Raw genomic sequence first — 19,139 nt, 5'->3', positions numbered from 1 at the left:
TAATTGTTCTTGCCAGACTAATAATGTGCTTCTCCAAAATGTTACGGTGTGGCCAATTAATCAAGATTCAAAGAGTAAATTATTTTGGATAAAGTTGTTTATCTTGAATAGTTTCTACAAAGTCTATCTACAACAAGTTTCGGACACCAGGAATTTCATTGATGAATCTTCTAATTCAGATAACATTTCACAAGAGCAAAAAAAAAAAAAAAAAAATCTTGCAAGAGTGGAGTAGAATGATTCTATTCAACTTCAAATACACTCAATATTGGGAGGATGCCATAAGAAGCTCATGGTATTTTTACACTTCTGTGAGTAGTAAGTATTCACTGGAAATCTTAACATTTCATCAGCAAGAAAAACGATTTACGAGTCTCAAAACAGTTGCGGCGAAGGAATCTACCGGCCGATATGTCGGGAAATAACTTAAAATTTGTCAGGTTTGCTCTCTCACCTCATTTGTACCATCCAGCAAGAAAATGCCTCAGCCAGAAACAGAAAATGCATGACAAAGCCTGTAACGAAAGTATTGAAGCAGTCATTACCCTGCTAGACATGCAGGAGGAAGTAATTCCTGCAAACTCACCTGGAAAATAAGAAGTCTGATGCATAACATCTTTTCGGTGCACTGGCCGAACAATCTGAGGAACAGGTTTACCAGGGTGCCATCCTTTGTCCCAGTCAACAGCCCTGTTTGAGGATCAAATCTGGAAGAACACAAACCTTACAATGTCTAAAAAGGGTTTGTAAAGATGGAAACATGATTCAACAGAGAATCTAGAATGAACCTACTTTGGTAGGCGATGCCTTGGGCAAGGAATTATCTTTAAAAGCTGCAATGACAATAGAGACAATACAAAGTAAAATGATCAGGTATCACAAAATAATATAATTGGAACTGAAACTCACAAATGGGAGGCTAACCGAACCTGAGGACATGAGTACAGGAAATTCAAAACTTGTGGCAAGAAGAAGAGCAGCAGTGTCTCACTACAGAATAAATTGATAAGAGTTCAGAATTATGTGCGTGTAAAATCCACATAAAAGTCTAACATGCATATGGATACAATTACATGGTATAGACAACGGGTCTTAGCAAGGAGTTATAAATCCTGTCACTAAATTTTTACCCGGTTGAGCGATTCTTTCATGGTTGAACAGAATATCTAGCATCAAAGTACCCTTGGGAAACTTTATCAATAGCCTTAAAGCTGGCAGTGAAGTACAGAAAGAAAATTAACAAGTGCCTATGATTTTTCCTTCCCTCTGACCACATATTGGTCAACTCTAGCAACAAAGATCTTATCTCACTTTTCCATAGGTCATGAGTTCCAGAGTCAGAAATCTTATGTTTCACCAGACCAATTGTGCAGAAGCGGGTTATATCTGGTTTAAAGAAACAGTGTTCCTATGCCAAAATACTGATTTTACATCAATGCTAAGATGTCCATCCCTCGGAATCTATCAAACATGCTTATAAGCATTTGTATTCAACATGGAGATCAAGATCTTTTTTTTTTTTAAGTGCTTTACTCTGTACAAACCATCTAAATGTTCTACTTTCAGAAAGAATTTTGCAACACAAAGAAATAATATGATGACGTCCATAGACAGACAACTACAGCTAAGAATTTGCAGTTGTTCTAGCTTCATGTATATATAGAAAAATAGAAAGTAAACAAAATAATTGAGCATACCTGAAATGGCCAAGAATTCCAACAACAGCCAAAGCCATTCCAGCAAAGTAGGTGTAGGTGTCACCAACAAAGACTGATGAAGGATACCTAGCATACAAATAGAACTAGTCATATCTTGACAAATCTTTGTTGCATAAACTTCCCAATGCCAAGTCATGTAAATGTTATTTGAAGAGTACCATATAACCAATTGTTGAGCTGACTACGATTACCAGTTATAAGAAAGTAGAGCCAATGAAGAAGTCAGTAAGGGAAGGACAAGATAAATAGAAAATGCATGAGCCTGCTGATATTCTGGGTCTGTTGATGCACCAATTTGCATCACATTATGGATTAAGACCTGTAATTTGGCTGCCTATTATTAGTTTCATCTGGAAATGAAATATTTAGAAGAAATATGAAGATGTGTAGCCTTCTTACTGCAGCTGAAATTACAATAGTCTGCCCAGCTTCCAGACCATTTAAACCAGCATGGATGTTAATGGAATTTGTGCAAAAGACTGCTAACATGCCCATATATAGCTTGTAAATCCAACCTGTTCTTCCCACAAATATACAGACAAAAACAAGAGCAAAGTTATGAATCGATCTTGTGATAGATGAAACCTAATCATTAGAACAAAATTCCAACAGAGGTTGCCAGAAAACCCAAAAAGAGACCATGCAAAACCAGTTTGAAATAATTATTGAGAGAAAACATCTTCATTGAAAAATTCAAGATTAAACAAATAAATAATATGGTTGAACTACTCTTTATCAGGCATACAGGATTCATATCATTATCAACCTTAACTTGAGTCCACTAGGGTTAAAATCATATCTCATCAGAATTAGACTTACAGCAATATCAACCCTATCCTTAGGAGTTCACCTATATAACTACATTTCGCGTTTGGAGAATGGAATGGCAGTGGCATGTTTGATATGTTGAAATCAAAAGGGGAAGAGAATCACTGTTCCACTTTGGATTCCAATCTGTGCCTAATTCGAAAAGGAGGAACCAAACTGTTCATTCTTAGGAATCACCACTCCAAGTTTAAATACCAAAAAATCATACATCTCACCTCTTTTTTTATTTTCTTTTTTAAAATTCACACTTGCATAACCCTTTTTAATTGTCCAAATCATTTCAATGTTTATTGCAATGTTGAAACCAAGATAGGAGAAGCAGTATATACCTATTTCCCCTCCATTCCATTCATTCTTAAACCCAAGACATAGAGGAAATGGAATGGGAAAAAATGGGAGTTGAATGGAAAGGAATGAAAAGTGGAATCCATTCTACCCTCCCAAACATTACCTTATAGTATAATTATATATTAGGAATCTCTGGAATAAAAAGAAAAGTTGGTGGTAAATCCAACATTTATTTCTTACTGATAAAATAATGTACAAATTCAAAATCCTTCAGGGAGGAGATTGTATGAAAAAAAACAAGTGTTCTGCAAGTAGGATTTCCTTTTATTTAACTTGCATCCTTATAGTAAGTAAAACTATGATTAGTCAGATTATTCTGAGTTGAAGTGCCACTTACTGCTAGCAAACAACACAGAAGATGTCACTATCACATCTTCATTGTTTCCTAAGATTCATCTACGTCTATGATACATATATTTATTTTGTATAATATTCTATATATGTTATTCAGTGACATGAGAGCTAAATGTTACGAGAGACTTGAAAGTTGTAAACACCATGTTCACTTCTGAATTGAGAGCTGGGATGGTATTTGGATGAGTTTTTCCTTTTTCACTTTTTATGAGCATTCTCATGGTGCAACCTAACAGTATCTGCAGTTAACACAAAAGTCAAAACTAATATCTAATCTATTCCAATGTGATTGACGGTGTATGTAAAATGTAATGTGTCTAGTATCCACCAAAAAAGTACCTAAATCAAGAACAGCTACTCCAATATATTGAATAAGCGGCTTTGGTATGATGATCGTAGTATGCCCAGCATATGCCATTAACAAGGGAAGAGTTGCAAATGAGGGTAGCACCAATTTTCTGCCCTTCAAAAGAAAAGAGAATCAGCTTAATCTAGGGAACTGCATGCAGAATTGACTCCAGATGAATGAGATGAAGCGGATGCTGGAACTTGTCAAGAAAAAAGATAATATAAGAAAATAGTAGAAAAATTAAATGCAATAAAGTTGCTTCAGAGGATCATACATTCTCCATGGGACATCAAGAACATCATCCACAAATCCCAGAAGAATCATGAAGCAGATAGAAGCCAGTGCTGCATTATACTCAACAAGCCACTGCATTCAAAACACTCAGCTCAGCCATGCAAGTGACTTAAATTCATAAACACATATTAGACTTCTGAAGGAAATGTATCATCCATTTGCATTATCTGAAATAAGAGCTGCCCGCCGAAAGACAACACTGCATGTTAGACTTCTGAACATGTAATGTGAACATTAAGCAGTTGAAATGTGAACAAGTCACAGAAAGATCTTACATGAACAGAGCATGTTCAGAGAATGCAGAAAAGGGTGTGAGTAAAAAAAATACATTGCTTTAGTTAACTCCCATTAAAAGAGTCCATTCATTGAATATTTGCATGAAAGCCCACGCTCGTTGGCAAACTAACATGCAACCCTCGCCCTTTTTCATTCAGGCTTGGGATCGGCATTGGCAAGGTTCCTTTTCATTCGGGCTTGGGACCGGCATTGGCATAAAGAGTCCATAAATATCAAATACAACATAACATTTAAAATATGGAAGTGCAATCATACATGACCATGCTTGCCTCTATCACCGTATAACTAAAAAGGTGATAAGAAATGAGCACAAAATTGTTCCAAATGCAAAAGAGACTTGGTATGGACATGTATGCAAAAGAGGACTGGCACTGCAAGGAGCAACATTAATTGTGTGGTTTGTCATATGATTTGAACATGTATGAGAATCTAAACAAGCATACAATCAGTCATACTATAGGTTTCTTTCAAGGCTTCAAATCTATACATTCATATCTATCGGTTACCACATTTTCTTGAACTCACTGCATACTACACTGAATCTTCATTATAGATACTACATACCTTCATCCAGGTGACCAACAACTGAGTAATAGGTAAGTTAGAAGCTATAAAATCATATTTGTATTTCTTTAGATTCCTAGGTTCTCAATAATTGAACAAGGCCTTTGTTTCATTGTTAATTTATTACAATATTCTTCTAAAATGGAATCTCTGTTTTTAGACAAAATGAAGCTGCTTACCACCACAATTACCGGGAGAGTATTCCAACAACAATTACAGTGCATCATATTCTATCAGCATAAGAAAGTCTACAAAAACTTTAGTTGTTTATTTTCGTATATTTCTGAAGAGTCAGCTCAGAAAATACATTGAGAGATGCACATCTACACAGCAATATCACATATATTTATGAGCTTCACACACAAATATACATACATTGGAGTCTGCTGTGAAGTTGAAATGCTGAAACAATATGGCAACAACCAAGTAGACAAATCCAATAACGATGCCCAAAGATTCAGGCCTGAAAAACAATTCATGATATTATGAATATCTTTATGCATAATATGATGAAACATAGACATTACAATAAATATTTCTCAAAATCATAAATATTCAAATTATTATACAGATTAATACCTTTCAAAAACAAATTTGTCCCCATGCAATCATGCAAGAATTCTTCTTCCAGTGAGAGTAGGTTGATATCATACAAATGTTTTGTGCGAGTGCGTGTGTGTGTGTGTATTGAATTTATTAGCTTAGATTGAACAAAGAAAATGGAAATAAAAACTCATAAAAAAAAACTAACACACATCTTAGCAATAGAGCATCCTATTTTCCAAGCTATTTGGGTATTGCAATCTAGAGATATGGCCCAACCTAAACATTATTACCACAAAGTTATTCATAAGAGAATCCAACTTTTGGAAACCAATAAAAGATCGACAAGACAAACAAACAAAGTAAATGATCATCAGTTTAGTTATGTTGATCCCTGAGAAGTCACCATGGTTAGTCTCCATTATAAGGCAGCTTAACAATAATATAAGCAAGTTCAGTGCAAAAATTGAAATAGTGTCAACTTGATGAGTAACTGAAACATCAACCATGATAGGAAAAAATACAGAAGATGCCATACTAGTAGAAGATTCAAATGTCGATAATTTATATAATATGGAGACTTTATACAGCTTGTCAATAATAATATTACCTCAATAAATATGAAAGTAATGTATAAAACTTCGATATGAAGATTTTGTGAAAGCAGGAAGCTTCAATTTAAAATGGCCCAACTTGTCAACTAGGATAGAGTTCTAACAACAATTTCACCTAACTGGTCGCAAATATGCAACCAGACTTGGCCTTCTCAATGTAAGATGTGGAAAGTGGGCATGCTTGTGTTCCAACGGTTAATCTAACTAACGGTAAACATCCTTTGCCGCTTTGCGTGGAGGAAACATACTTTATTTAGGTAAAACGAAATAAAGTTTAATCGCCAGTATCATAAACTCGGCTACCAACAGTAAATTTTACGCAATCAACTTGCAGGGAGTCAGAAATTAACAAAATTGACACCAAAGAGGCCCGGCACTATCAAAAAATAAACGAAAGCTAACATTTAAATAAGAAAATCATGGTAGGGAAGCAAGGAGGGAAGAAAAAACTAACACTTTGATGGCTCCCTGCGGAGTCCCCTTCTTATTGATGTCAAACCCGAAGAGATTTCGGCGCAGCACGTAGCGTGCCGCCACGGGGATCATCCGTACGGCCACGACGAAGGCGCCGAAGCTCATGGCGGCGCTGATGGAGATGGATCGCCGAATCCCGGGCTCGATCTGGTAATGAACGAACACGAGGTAGAAGAAGGGGAGGAAAAACGCCGCGGCGGCGGGGACAATGACGCCAAGCTTCGGCGGAGCCAAGGGCGGGTCTTCTGCCGGTAGGGGTTTCTTTTCCTCAGCCACGGTCGGAGTCTGGACCTCTACAGGCTTCGAGGAGGGCCTCCGGCGAGTCGGCATGGCGGCGGTGGGAATCGTCGAAAATCAGGGTAAGATCCGAATATTAAATAGGAGGTCCAGGGTATCCACGCGGCGGATGGCGAGTGGATGCTCGACGTGTCGAAGTGCTGGGCCCGCAAAAAGGGTACACGCTGGCTGATTTGGGTACGAATCTAATACAATAAACAATAAGTAGTACTGGCGATGTCAACGTTTACTTGAAAAGGGAAGAACAGGGAAGAACAGGGAACCATACACATGCAAAATTATGATATACTTGATGTTCTCTGAATCTTTACAGTTATGGAGATATCGTAGAGTTGAAACCAACAAAACTTTGATTCGAAACAACACTGCTTTCTTCCCGCTGCATGTTTCTTCTCTTGGACCTGTTCTTCACATCTTCTTCCTTGTCATCCATGAAAGAGAAGAACCTCCGCAGGCTGTGCCTTGATCTCGAACTTCCGGCGCCGGAAGGATCAGTTCCCTCCACGGGGCAGTGGCGAAAGTACTGGCGAATCACGCCTACGAAATACACGAGCAAAGCAAGAACACATGCCAGTCCACATATCAGAAACAGGCCCAGAAAGCTGTATATTTGGAGCGTTTCAGAATCGAGCTCATTCCCGTCGGAGCTGCAAGCGCTCGTGCTCAGCCACTTGTCGTGGATCCGTTGGAGATCTCCGTTTTCCGACAGCGTAAGGATTGCAGTTGAGAAATCAACAGCCAAAGGAGAGTCCCTCGGGAACGCCTAGGTCGAACAAAGGCCAAGGTTCAAGCAAGCTGAACAGTAGAGTGATCATAAATTCTTGCGAAACTTACGAATCCCCAGCCGTTTCGGGTGAATTCTGAGCCGATTGCAGCAAACTTGCATTGAGTCGAGAGGAAAAGCTCGATGTACGGGCGCTCGTCCACCACGGCGGCGACGCCTCCCTCGCCGGAGCCGCGTTCGAGTGCTCTGGCATAGTCGCTAGGCGAGCCAAGAGCTTTTAGTCTGGATCTCGAAACGCCGAGATCCTCGGCGAGATAGTTTTCAGCAAACGAACCGACTTGAAAGCCGATAGGCTCGTCGCTGGCGATCAACTTTTCGATGCCTCCCACTGATGATGACAGATGTTGGACAGTGAGAATCGACGTCAGGCTCGCCGTGTAACTCGACTGGATGATCAGCACGACGAAGAGCCATATTATGAGAACCATGCGCCCTGCAGTGCTTATGGTGTTTTCCCCTGTGAACAAACAGAGAGAAATCTGAATACTCGAATAACAGTAGCAACTCAAGATCAAGTAGGCTTCTCTTACTATGTGCAAAAAATAGACTCGAGAAGCTGAACCTGCAAAGAAATCAAAGATTACTACATAGGATGAAGATGTTTATTCTCATGTGAGATCGAAAGTTGATATACCAAAATATAGTAACTATCTGCCTTTTAGGAGGGCCACGGAATTCGTCGTTGAGCCTGTGCTCGAGGATCCAAATCACTGCTCCTACTAGAAGCAAGGCACACACTGTGACCAGCCACATCTCCCAGGTAAACGGCTGCAAGAAAGCCCATACACCAGAGTTCATCTTTTTCACAGAGGTGACGATCACAAGCCCAGATTGAGCATATGGCTGTGTGAAATCGACAATCTTTGTTCGATTGGTTACTATGCTCATGTCGCCAACGGCAGCATCAAATTCCTAAACACAAGAAAAGAATGATGATCAGCAAGTTTTTCATGTTGCTTTCTTCTGCTAATTGGAAAATCGAATGAGCATTTACCCCTAGTGCAACCATTTCAGCAAGCTTGGAATAACTGGGATTCTCATGGCCATTTCCAAAGGATACAAATCTGTAGGGAAGAGGATAAGGCAGCAAGTTGACAGCAGCAGTGAACACATCTATGCAGAATCCCTTGATGTCATTACTCTTTGATGATACAGAAACAAATTGTCGGAAACTTGCCCGATTTGGAACTCCAATTCTCAGTTCTTTGCCATTGTTAGGGAAAACCCATCCGCGAGGCTTGGATACCGTATCCCCGGGCCAAATCATGCTGAAGAGTTGTTGATTAGAAGCAGAAAGATTTTCTGGCTTTTCATACAACTTCTCAGGAGGCACAATGGACAATCCTGAATAATTTGTCCAGTAACCAATTGTTCTCCACCCAGTTCCTACTATGTTGAGCAAATCATAGGCTGGTCGGATCAAGTTCCTTTCATAATCAAACTGGACTTTACCAGTCACACCATCAAAACTTGTGTTGAGAATCTTGTTCAGCAAAACCTGCCCCTGATCGAACACGCTCATGGCCTCAAGGTGTAGGCTCCCTCCCTCAGCGTCGTGCAAATTCGAGTCATTCGAAAATGAGACCCTTCCTCCATCTCTGAAAAAGGCATCCAATGCATGAGAAACCAACCAAACTGTATCGTAAGCATAGAGACCATAAGAATTCAGCTTGAAATTTTCAGCCTTTCCGTTCTTCACTAGTTGGCTCCATCTCGAGACCAGCACATTCTTGAGCCTCGAATCTGCGGTATGCTGGCGCAGAGCTAGAACTCCTTGCATTGCCTCCATAGTTGTTGCATCCAGCAGTGAGGAAGAATCCAACAGAGAAGAAAGCCAATCTGTTGCTATCCAAACATACCCGCTCGACATCATACCGAGGTATCTTGCCGTGGAGAAGACTTTGATGCCAATGTCTGGGCTCACATGTAGGACGATAATCCTTGAGCCCATGAGTGCAACCTTCACCAACAAGTCCATGATGTCGCTCGATGTTGCCCCGGGTCGTAATGCAGCCTTGTATGATATCTTGTGGCGTTTTTCTGCTAGTTTGTCGCCTAGAGAAGCAACTCCATTCCGACCATGATCGTCGTCGATGAAAACTGCTATAACCTGGTTCCACTGATAATAGTCGACTAGATCAGCAACGGCAGCCATTTGGAAGAGGTCGCTCCGGGTGCTACGGACAAAGAAGGGATACTGCAGGGAGTTAAGTGTGGGATCTGTTGCAGAAAAGGAGACAAGAGGAACTCGGAGCTCGTTCGAAACATGCGAAATGACATGCGCAAGTACAGAGGACTGGGGGCCGATGATCGCGACGATATCCGTCTCCATGAACTGCAAAGCTGTGCAAGTAAAATCCCAAAAGGAAACAATAAGCCCACGGTGTTGAAGCTCGTTGCGGAATTTCAACAGCCAGGTAATGTGCTATGCACCTTGAACAACACCAATGAAGCTGTTGCAATTGGAGTCTTGCATTTCCACAACCAGTTTTGTGCCGCGGAGGATGCTTGGATCTGCATTGATGTCGCTCACGGCAGCATCGATTGCAACCTTGGCGACTCTTCCAATGGTGGAATTGTGAGAGAAAATGGCACCAATGTGCACTGTAGCAGGCCTTGCGGCGGCGGTGCCATTCTTGCCGAGGCCACTTGGAGGGAAATCAAGAAGGAAAGCCAACAATAGAATCAAAGCAAGCTTCATCGCATGAGATTCAAGCAGAAAAAAAAATCTAAACTTTTCCCCTTTTTTTCAAATTTGGCACAAATCCATCTCATATATGCACGATTAGCGAACAAGCAAAAGGGAAGAGTTGCTGAAAAGAAGATCCATGAGGAAGAAACCAAAGATAAAGGATTACCTGAACCAGTTCTCAGAAACAGGTTAAGAGATTTGATTCAGAAGAATTGAAGGTGTGAATCTGTTCAAAACAATATATAATTTTGTTGCAGACCGAAGAAAATACTACAATTGAGGAAACGAATGCAGGATTTAGAGCAGATGAAGAGGAGAACTAGGAACAAGTTGTTCAACTTGAAATTCAAAAGGTGAGATCCAAACCAAATGCAACTACTCCACACGAAAATGGATCCAACTGTTCTACTGAAAAAGGAAAATTAATGGCGAGAGGGACAGGGAACTGCTGCACCGAAATTAGAGAAGAAAATAAGCAGAGGCAAAGAAATCAGGAAGATCATCTCACTGGATGTTGTTCTACTCGTTGCAAGCTCAAGCTTGTAATTCCTTTGGGAATTCTTGGGAGGAACAAGGCAATTCGAAAATTGTGCAGGGAAGAAAGAAATATCATAAAGGTCCCTTTCTCGATATTATTTTATTAAGAGGGACCTCTAATTCCGGCCTTATAATTTCGAAAATCGATTAATTCCTGCATAAATATCAAAAATAATTTTTTAAATAGTTTTTTAATTTCAAAAATATTAAAAATTAAATAACTAAATTCGTTTTCGAAAGAAAGGACACAGCCATAAATTTATATTGATCAAAAATTATTTTTAAAATAACTAAATAAATAATTTAAATAGACTAAAAAATAAAAATATTCTTAAAATTCTAATTCGATAAAATAATAAAAAAATTTAAAATTATTTATCTTATCGTATCATTTTCTCTCATATAGAAAAAATTAATCTTCGAATTGTTGATCATATTGAATTACCATGAAAAAGAGTCAAATATTTCACATCAAAAATATCAAAAATCTTCGACTAAGGGAGCACAATCTGACAATGATGATTATGAATAATGATACTCCACTTAATTTGTCGGCTAGATAGGTGGAATGTGAACAAAACCTTCGAGATCATCCTTGTCTCTACAATAGAATCTAATGGCCAATGATGGACCGATCACTTTTAGAAACAGGTGTCGTATTGTGCTAGGGTTGAATTTTTTTTAAGACAAAAAGCCAAAGGAATAAGAAGTAGTATAGGTGCTCAATCTTGTCACTCCTTGATAAAACCATGACAAAATCTAGTAACACACTCAATATAGACAATTGGAGTTGAACTCCTCATCTCGGTGGTGTTCTCCATTGAACAACGACAATTTCTTTTATTTCATTATCGTCATAAATTAGATTGTTGACTATTTCGATTTTGTCGTCCACAACTACTTCATAAATAAAATTTTTTTTCTTCATCAAAAATATTTTCTCCCTCCTCCAGTTATTGTTTTTGCATTAGACTGGACTTCCTCTATTTCGATTTTTCAATAATATTATCATCCTCTCTGTTACCTAATCCACAAATAGATTACACCATCCGTCGATCATCTCTCGAAATTGTTGTTCCATATCACGATCAAAAGCAAAGTCAACGTATTATTATTTTCTCAGTGGCATGATTCCGCATACCAATTGACATAGCAGATAACTATTAAATCTGATGATGCATTCATGAATATCAAAAGTGATCTTCTATAATCTATATTATTTGAAAAGAAATGGTGCGATTATAAATTCTTATCAATTAAAAACTATTTCAAAAACAAAACAAATAGTTTAAAATAATAACCCTATGAAACATTAAAATATCCTTAAATGCTTGGGGATCAATTCCTCTTTATGAAAAATATTCTCATTTTTTTATTAAAATAGATCATTAGAAATTTCCTAAAGTACTTTTACAAATATCTAACTAAAAAAAAAGCATAATTTAGAGAAAAAAATGTTTTTGTCAAATTTCTCTATTGGTTGAAAGATAGATGAGGAATTGATTTGTACGGACAATGTGAAAATGGGAACAGAGAGGTAGCCAAAAGAGTTGAATCTGATGGGAAATAGTTAATGATTTAGAGTCAAAAATTAAAATTAAATGAGGAGAGAAATAAAAGGTCTTTAGATTTAAAGCACAAAACACATTATGAAATTGTATGATTAAAAAAAAAAGCTGCTCAAGAGTCGTTTTCAGCACATTATAAATGGTTTATTTGATTATTGTGTTTTGATTAATGTAATAATTATCTCTAATTACTCTAGTTCACGCCCAACTACTCAATCTCAACCGTCCAATTGATCGTCCTTCATCGGACGGCCGCCGATATCCTGTCGCCGCGGCAACCTAAATCCCGCTATAAAATGAGGACTTTTGAACTGACTTTGCTCGTCTTCTTCAATCCTTGGGCGTCCGGCGACAAAGATATGGTTTTTAGGTTATCATCAGGTGTGTCAATCTTGCTTTTTTCCTTTATATTTTGTGATATAAGATTCAATTTGAAATTGGCTAGAAGCAATCTTCCTTGATTTGATTTTGCAATGCATTTTGTCTCCTTGGGCTCTAGAGTGAGAAACTTCATTTCTTCGATTTTAGGCGTTCGTTTAGGTAACTGTTTCGGATGTTTAGGTTGGATTTTAGGCGCTCCGTTGAATAGTCGGCAGAAACTGATACTGGTAGCGACTTGGATTTAGAAAGCATCTTCCTTCATGGTTTGGATAAAGTTTCAGCAGTTTCAATGCGATTATCTTCTAGATTGGTAATGTTAGACTGAGGGAATGGAGACAAGGATGATGGATCTTCATTCAGCTCTTAAAAGGTTCTTTAGACAGTAATGCCAGAGGCAAAGGTTGTACCTTTCCTTAGTTTGTAGCCTATATAGAGGTTTAGGCAATTTGGCTTCTTCCACTGAGAAATAAATGGTGAACGGCTATGTTATTTGTTTGGTGAGGCTGTAGCTTAACCTGTACATTCCTTATGTGAAACATCTATTTCAAACTGATCATGATGTTTGGAGAAATTAATTATTGATCTATTGCAGAATTATTGTGATACCCCATTTTCTCAGCGTTTTGACATTTGTATGCATCCATCTTTTATTTCCTGTCTCCAAGTGCTACCAGCAAATTTTGTCCTGGCACATAAATAACCAACTGATACTGCCATCCTGTAATTTGAATTTCTTGAGCCACTAAACAGATTAAACTTTGTTCGTATCACTAGTCCCTATAAATGTTTTTCTTGATCATGTTTGGTAGCTAATATGTGAATTAATTATTTAGAGGGACTTGCTTGTTTAAGACCGTTTATGGTTGTAAGGTTTGATACGAGTTCATAGAAGGGATCTAAACCAAAGAAAGATAAATCAAGCCGAAAGCAAAAGAAAAATCAGTGTGATATAGTATTGCTACTAGATCAATTGTGGCAGAGTACAAATGTTTGTTTTTTCTCTATGAGGAAGTATCTATAAGTTTGAGATGCCATAAGCTAGCCATATGATATCTGTTATTAGAGACATGTGTCGACTCCTTCGATATTATACTAGCATCATCAATTTGATATGCACCTTTATTCAATCCTAGCTTGTCACTGCTCTTACCGGAGACACTTGATGCTTTGGGGCATCAACTTCTTGTTGACATGGCAAAGCCATGGGCCGGGTCAACTGCTCTTGTCTAAGATTGGCATAAGCTCATGATTAGCCCTAAAATGACTGCTGGTTCTCGCATCCATATTGGTATATAATAAATGAGTATCCTATTTGCCCTTCATATCAGTGAGGGGTGTGTATAGAAGACAAAACAGTGGAAGGGACTTCTCTTTAGGCAGAGATAATAGGACCTGAAGGTAGCCGGTGATGGAAGAGGATGACCACATCATAAGGCACCACATGAAGGTAGTGAACACTTGCACTATATATATATATATATAACATGGCACTAGGAATCAATCGATCAAACACAGTTTTCCAGCCTGCTCCATGAGCAAACTGCAATCATGGCTTCTCCTAAGAGTGACCACACCCACAGATTGTTCTCATTCATGACTTTTCCTCCTACTTTTCTTTTTTCTCTGAGTTTACTCATATCATAATCATGGTGCCTTGGAGGGACCCTATTTCAGACCTTGTGACCAAGTTAGCTCGAGCATCAGGGAATGCCCATGCAGTTTTAATTACTAGTGATCAGTATCTTTAAAATAAGATCAGGGAAGAACCGATAGTACCAACAGTCTAATTTTGAAAATATGTTCTATGCCTATGCCTAAATTTTGGTCTCTAATCGGAGCCAGATAGTGTCAGTGGTGTTGTGTCAAGCATGTCAACGTGAGGTGTCAAAGGCACTTGTAAGAGAAGAGGAAAATCCAAAAGAAGGTAGAGACAAAAGGAAAAACAAAAAAGAAATTAACCTACTTCATCACAAAAACCAGTAGATCGACTGAAGCTCTCTTTGTATCACAATTCCAAGTAAATTTTATGTAGTGGTCAAAATGTGAAATGATAAATTTTGTTCATACCAACCGAAAAAGATAATTTTGCCTTCAATTTGAGTGCAAAACCTATCAAGGACTTTACTACATCTTCAAAAGAAAATCTCAAAAATAACTAAACGAATTAATGAAACATTGATGCGAGATGATTTGTACTTGTAGAGGGAGGGATGCACATGATGGCCTTAAAATGCACTGTCATTGAAATGCCCGTGGTTTATTCCCCTGCAAAAGCAATCAAATAAGCTATAAGGCAAAAAAAGGAGCATAACACTGGATGCTCTTCTGACCATCTGAATTTACTATTCAAGCAATCTTAAATGCATTCTTTTGTGGGTTGTATTTTTATTTCGATCGATGCTTTCAATTTTTATCTTGTAAACTAGCCACAAAACCATTCTATACAATTGGATCGTAAGAGAAATTTGACCATTTCATGACTCGTTACAAACCTTCCGAATTTCCTCTTATTTTTATGACCAACTAATGGTTGATTTACAGATACTAGCACTATGCCTGTTGGCTGAAGTGGGAAAGGAAGATGTTCTCAATGGTATTCTCATCGTTCTTCACTGGATAGTCGAGGATCCACTACGAAACCAGTCATCCACTGACACCTGTCCATTTATGACGACGATGCCATGACCGGACGACTGCCAATATCCCCGTCGTCGCGGCTTCCCAAATCGCAATATAAAATGAGGACTTTTGAACAAATTTTGCTCTTCTTCTCAAAAAAAGATCATTTTGATCTATGCTTTCAATTTTTATCTCATAAACTAGCCACAAAACCATTCTATACAACTGGATCTTATGAGAAATTGGTCATTTCATGACTTGTTACTAATCTTCCGAATTTGCTCTTATTTTTATGACCAACTAATGGTTGATTTACAGATGCTAGTTAGCACTCTCGTAAGTAGCATTATCACAACAGTTCACATTTTCAGTTGGATTTCTTTTATGTTGGAGTATTCACAGAAATTTGACATTCAGGTTCTCACTCAATGATTCAAATATTTATTCATTTTTATCAGGCTGGGCTTTAGTTGAAGCTGGAGACTTTGTAACTTAAACTATTATGTATCCAGAAGTTTTGGATCATAAATGACACTTTGATCTTCAAGATGCAAGTTTTTTAATTGCAAATCATGTCTATTTCTGCTGCAGTTACCTGACTCGCAGTTGCGAGGACCAGTTGTTATTGATTGTGTTCATATGGCAAATTGTTAACTAGTCGGTATGCAATTGGCTGAAGACAGACTAGTGATGAACAAAGAGCAGAACGTTATCATGCTACTGGAATATGAACATCTATCACAAGGATTTAGTTTAGAAGACTGAGATGCGAAACTTTGAATGTCAACAGTTGTTTGCTGTAATTTCATATGCATTTGGCAACCTGCCAAGCAACAGAGAGAGCAGAATCTTGCCAAACTTTTTGTAATGCAGAGTAATCTTCAATCAAGAGGTTCTGCGATTTGGTCATTAACAAATCACTAAGTTCTATGTGCCATTTCACTGATTCTTATCATCTCCAAATTCCTGAATCATCAGTTTGATAATTTATTTTCTGTAGACTATGCATGAAAATTTACATCGAAATGAATTACTGCATGTTCATCTACTGAGAAACTTACCAAACTCGTTACAATTTTTTTAGATGTTTTACATGGTTGGAATTGAAATGTACAACTACCCACCAAGATCATTATAAATATAATAAGCATTTCTTTCAAAAGATGAACTGATGGGACTGTGGCCTCAAAAGACTCGTGTATGTGATCAGGTGTCCTATTTTTTGTCTCTTAATATCACCATGTAGTAATAACCTCTCTATAGTATAATGTACGGAGAAAACAAAAACTTCTTCCAAAATTCTGATTTGTTCTTGCAATCTATGATCCCTTTGAAGCCAAAATTGTGCAATTGTGCTTGTATTAGACTGTGTAAAGTTAGTTATTTCTGAACCTCAGTGGTCATATTTTCAGAACTTACATTCTTAATTGTGTCATTTGGATATTAGTCAGAAGTCTTTTGCCATAAATTTATGAATGATAATAAGAACTAAGCACACACTGGTAACTTGTATGAAGGAGGAGGATCCCAGTGCTTCATGTAAATTCCATTATTTTAACTTCAGTTTTGCTCCTGTACTTTAGTCATTCATTATCAAAAGCATCATCAGCAGACCTTACATTTCTTGTCACCATCAAACCTACATAGAGTCCACTCCTACCAACCTTAGTGAGAAGTCGGCAGACCTTACATTTCAACTTGGGGTTCTCTTGAAAAAGATAGGATTGAAAAGATAAATAACTCTCCCCCTCTTTTTTTTTTTGTTTTTCTTTTTCAATGGCATAAGTGATTGGAGAAAAGTTCCATAGTCGTGAAAGCATGGTGAGCAAGTATTAAGTAAAAAAAAAAAAATCCTTTGCTTCTTTTTTTGTGTGTACTCTAGCTTTTCCAGTTTGGAAGGTCTTTCATGCTTATTGCCAGGGGATCCTGCTACCTGTAAAAAAGGCTACCATTGTGCAACCTGTGTCTGAAGGATCTCTACTAATGATTATAATTTACTAATACAGAAATAATTATTATTATTATGCATCAGATAAGAGCATTGGCTCTAATGAGATTAACCTATAATTTTCTAAAACTCAAACTAAATAAAGCTCCATCCTGCACTGTCACTATAACACTGTTAGGCATCTGTCTCCAGAGAGGGGCATGATATCCACATCATGCATTCTTTATGTTAATTTATTTGTTGTGGAATCTCTCTGCAGGGCCTAATTAAGGTGGTGCATAAACTAATATAGGCAAATAAACTTAGCTTGTCTTTTTCTTCTTTCGATGACTTCAGCACACTGGTGAGTTCTATAGATGCCATTGTGCTGCCTAGGGTTGAGACCCTAGCAAAACCACTCACTGTCTAGGCCAATTTTTTAAAGCCAACCTCTCAGAATGAAGCATGGTTGAGGAAGAAGAAAGCTAATGAGGTAGTCCCCATAAACAATTTCTCTTCGTATTGTGATACAGTTTTCAGCTTTATCTGTTTCTGTTTGACATTTTTTTATGGAAACAAGTAAAAGCTTTAATCTTTGTCTGCATCTTTAAACATGTATCTTACTTTGTTGATGAAGGGAAATGAATGAGTCATGTTGGTTGGTCTGGTAGGGGACATGGGCTAGGGTTCCTGAGATTCTTAGAGCCCCAGCGAATAAGGGAAATGTCAAGTAGAGAATTTTTGCACTAAGCTTTGCTCCCTGGGAATTTTTGCTGTTGTCTTACACCAGTGAATGAATATTATGAATGATTAGAACTAGATTCTTGCTGAGATTTGGTTGGATTATACCATAACAACTATGTTTTCTTTCTGTCATGTTTGCCATTGAGTGGGTAACAGAGACTTGAGCTGAAGCTTTATTTGCTCTCATGCTTGTTGAATTCTGGGAGAAATATTGGTACCCCTTCATCATTACTCTTGAAGAGGATCTATTGATTCTATGGATTCTTTCTAGCTACTGAATTTAGGTATCATATAACAAGCATATGTATCTTCGGATATTTGAATTTAACCCGAACTCAATTATGAATCACAAGTATTCATTGCCATTCCAAGTTGTATGTTTTTTTTATGTTTTATATTTGTGGAAATTGATCAAAATTAATTGACATTCAGCACCCATTCACAAATCATTAATCTTTTCCATAGTGCTTTGTCTTTTGTTTTTAGCATATGATATTCTAATAAGCTCTCCTTTGTGATTATCATCATGTTAAGAAAAGTTGACCCTTTAGTGCTTTGTGATTGATGTTTTTGGCAAAAAATTATTCTTGCATGAAAAATTGTTAGTTTGCTAAAGGAATTAGAATGAGTGATGGAATTTGCATGCTCTATAGTTTAACAAGCTCATAATTAAAGGAGCTAGGCAATTAAAGATCTCCTAATTGGTTTGGTGAAGGAACACTTGCCTTTTATCAGCTAAATTTTAGTAGTGTTATCTCTTAGCAAAGTTAAATTATGTAATATATCATGGTCGGTTCACAATTCAATATCAAGAGAGAAACAAAGTCTACAATTAATTATTCCAATTAGAATCAAATCATCAGATTATTTTAATTAAGGATTCTCTTCTGCAAAAGGTGGAATCTGTCACTTTAGCGGCCCCACACGATCGGCTCCACGACCATTTGTGAGGAGGTAAATCGGAAAACTGTAGTTGATCACGACGCAGGAGGGTATTGCCTGACTTCGTCAGGATTCAAACACTTATCCTCTTCTGTAAATCTGCTACGTCATAACCAACTCAGTTATGCCCCGGAAACTTTAATTAAGGATTTTAATTCATGACCACATGATTATAATTAACCTTCTTAAAATATTCAAAAGTTGCACCATGCCACAGCTCCCTTCAGTATATATATATACTTCTCTCCCTCCCTCCCTCTCTCTC

The 19,139-nt window shown here is 37.7% G+C and overlaps 2 protein-coding genes across 2 annotated transcripts; both read right to left on the bottom strand.

The window, feature by feature from the left end:
* Window positions 1–213: 213 nt before the first annotated feature.
* Window positions 214–6,713, bottom strand: LOC141840328 (uncharacterized). The gene is made up of 11 exons (XM_074728278.1): window positions 6,364–6,713; window positions 5,128–5,215; window positions 3,872–3,963; window positions 3,588–3,706; window positions 2,118–2,233; window positions 1,910–2,037; window positions 1,698–1,784; window positions 930–990; window positions 793–833; window positions 587–707; window positions 214–515 (listed from the first exon to the last, which is right to left on the bottom strand). The coding sequence occupies exons 1-11, from the start codon at window positions 6,711–6,713 to the stop codon at window positions 456–458; spliced, it is 1,263 nt and encodes a 420-aa protein (XP_074584379.1). The 3' UTR covers window positions 214–455.
* A 185-nt stretch (window positions 6,714–6,898) lies between these two features.
* Window positions 6,899–10,740, bottom strand: LOC141840086 (glutamate receptor 3.1-like). The gene is made up of 6 exons (XM_074727979.1): window positions 9,898–10,740; window positions 8,459–9,807; window positions 8,099–8,376; window positions 7,995–8,026; window positions 7,515–7,921; window positions 6,899–7,443 (listed from the first exon to the last, which is right to left on the bottom strand). Exons 1-6 carry the CDS (start codon window positions 10,163–10,165, stop codon window positions 6,994–6,996), a joined length of 2,784 nt encoding a protein of 927 aa, XP_074584080.1. The 5' UTR covers window positions 10,166–10,740; the 3' UTR covers window positions 6,899–6,993.
* Window positions 10,741–19,139: the final 8,399 nt, after the last annotated feature.

The sequence above is a fragment of the Curcuma longa genome, chromosome 11 (assembly GCF_044706935.1).
Source record: "Curcuma longa cultivar G26 ecotype Majalengka, Jawa Barat chromosome 11, ITB_CL_G26_1.1, whole genome shotgun sequence".
Lineage (NCBI taxonomy): Eukaryota > Viridiplantae > Streptophyta > Magnoliopsida > Zingiberales > Zingiberaceae > Curcuma > Curcuma longa.
The sequence above is the reverse complement of the archived record's forward strand: the minus strand, read 5'-3'. Positions and strand labels throughout refer to the sequence as shown.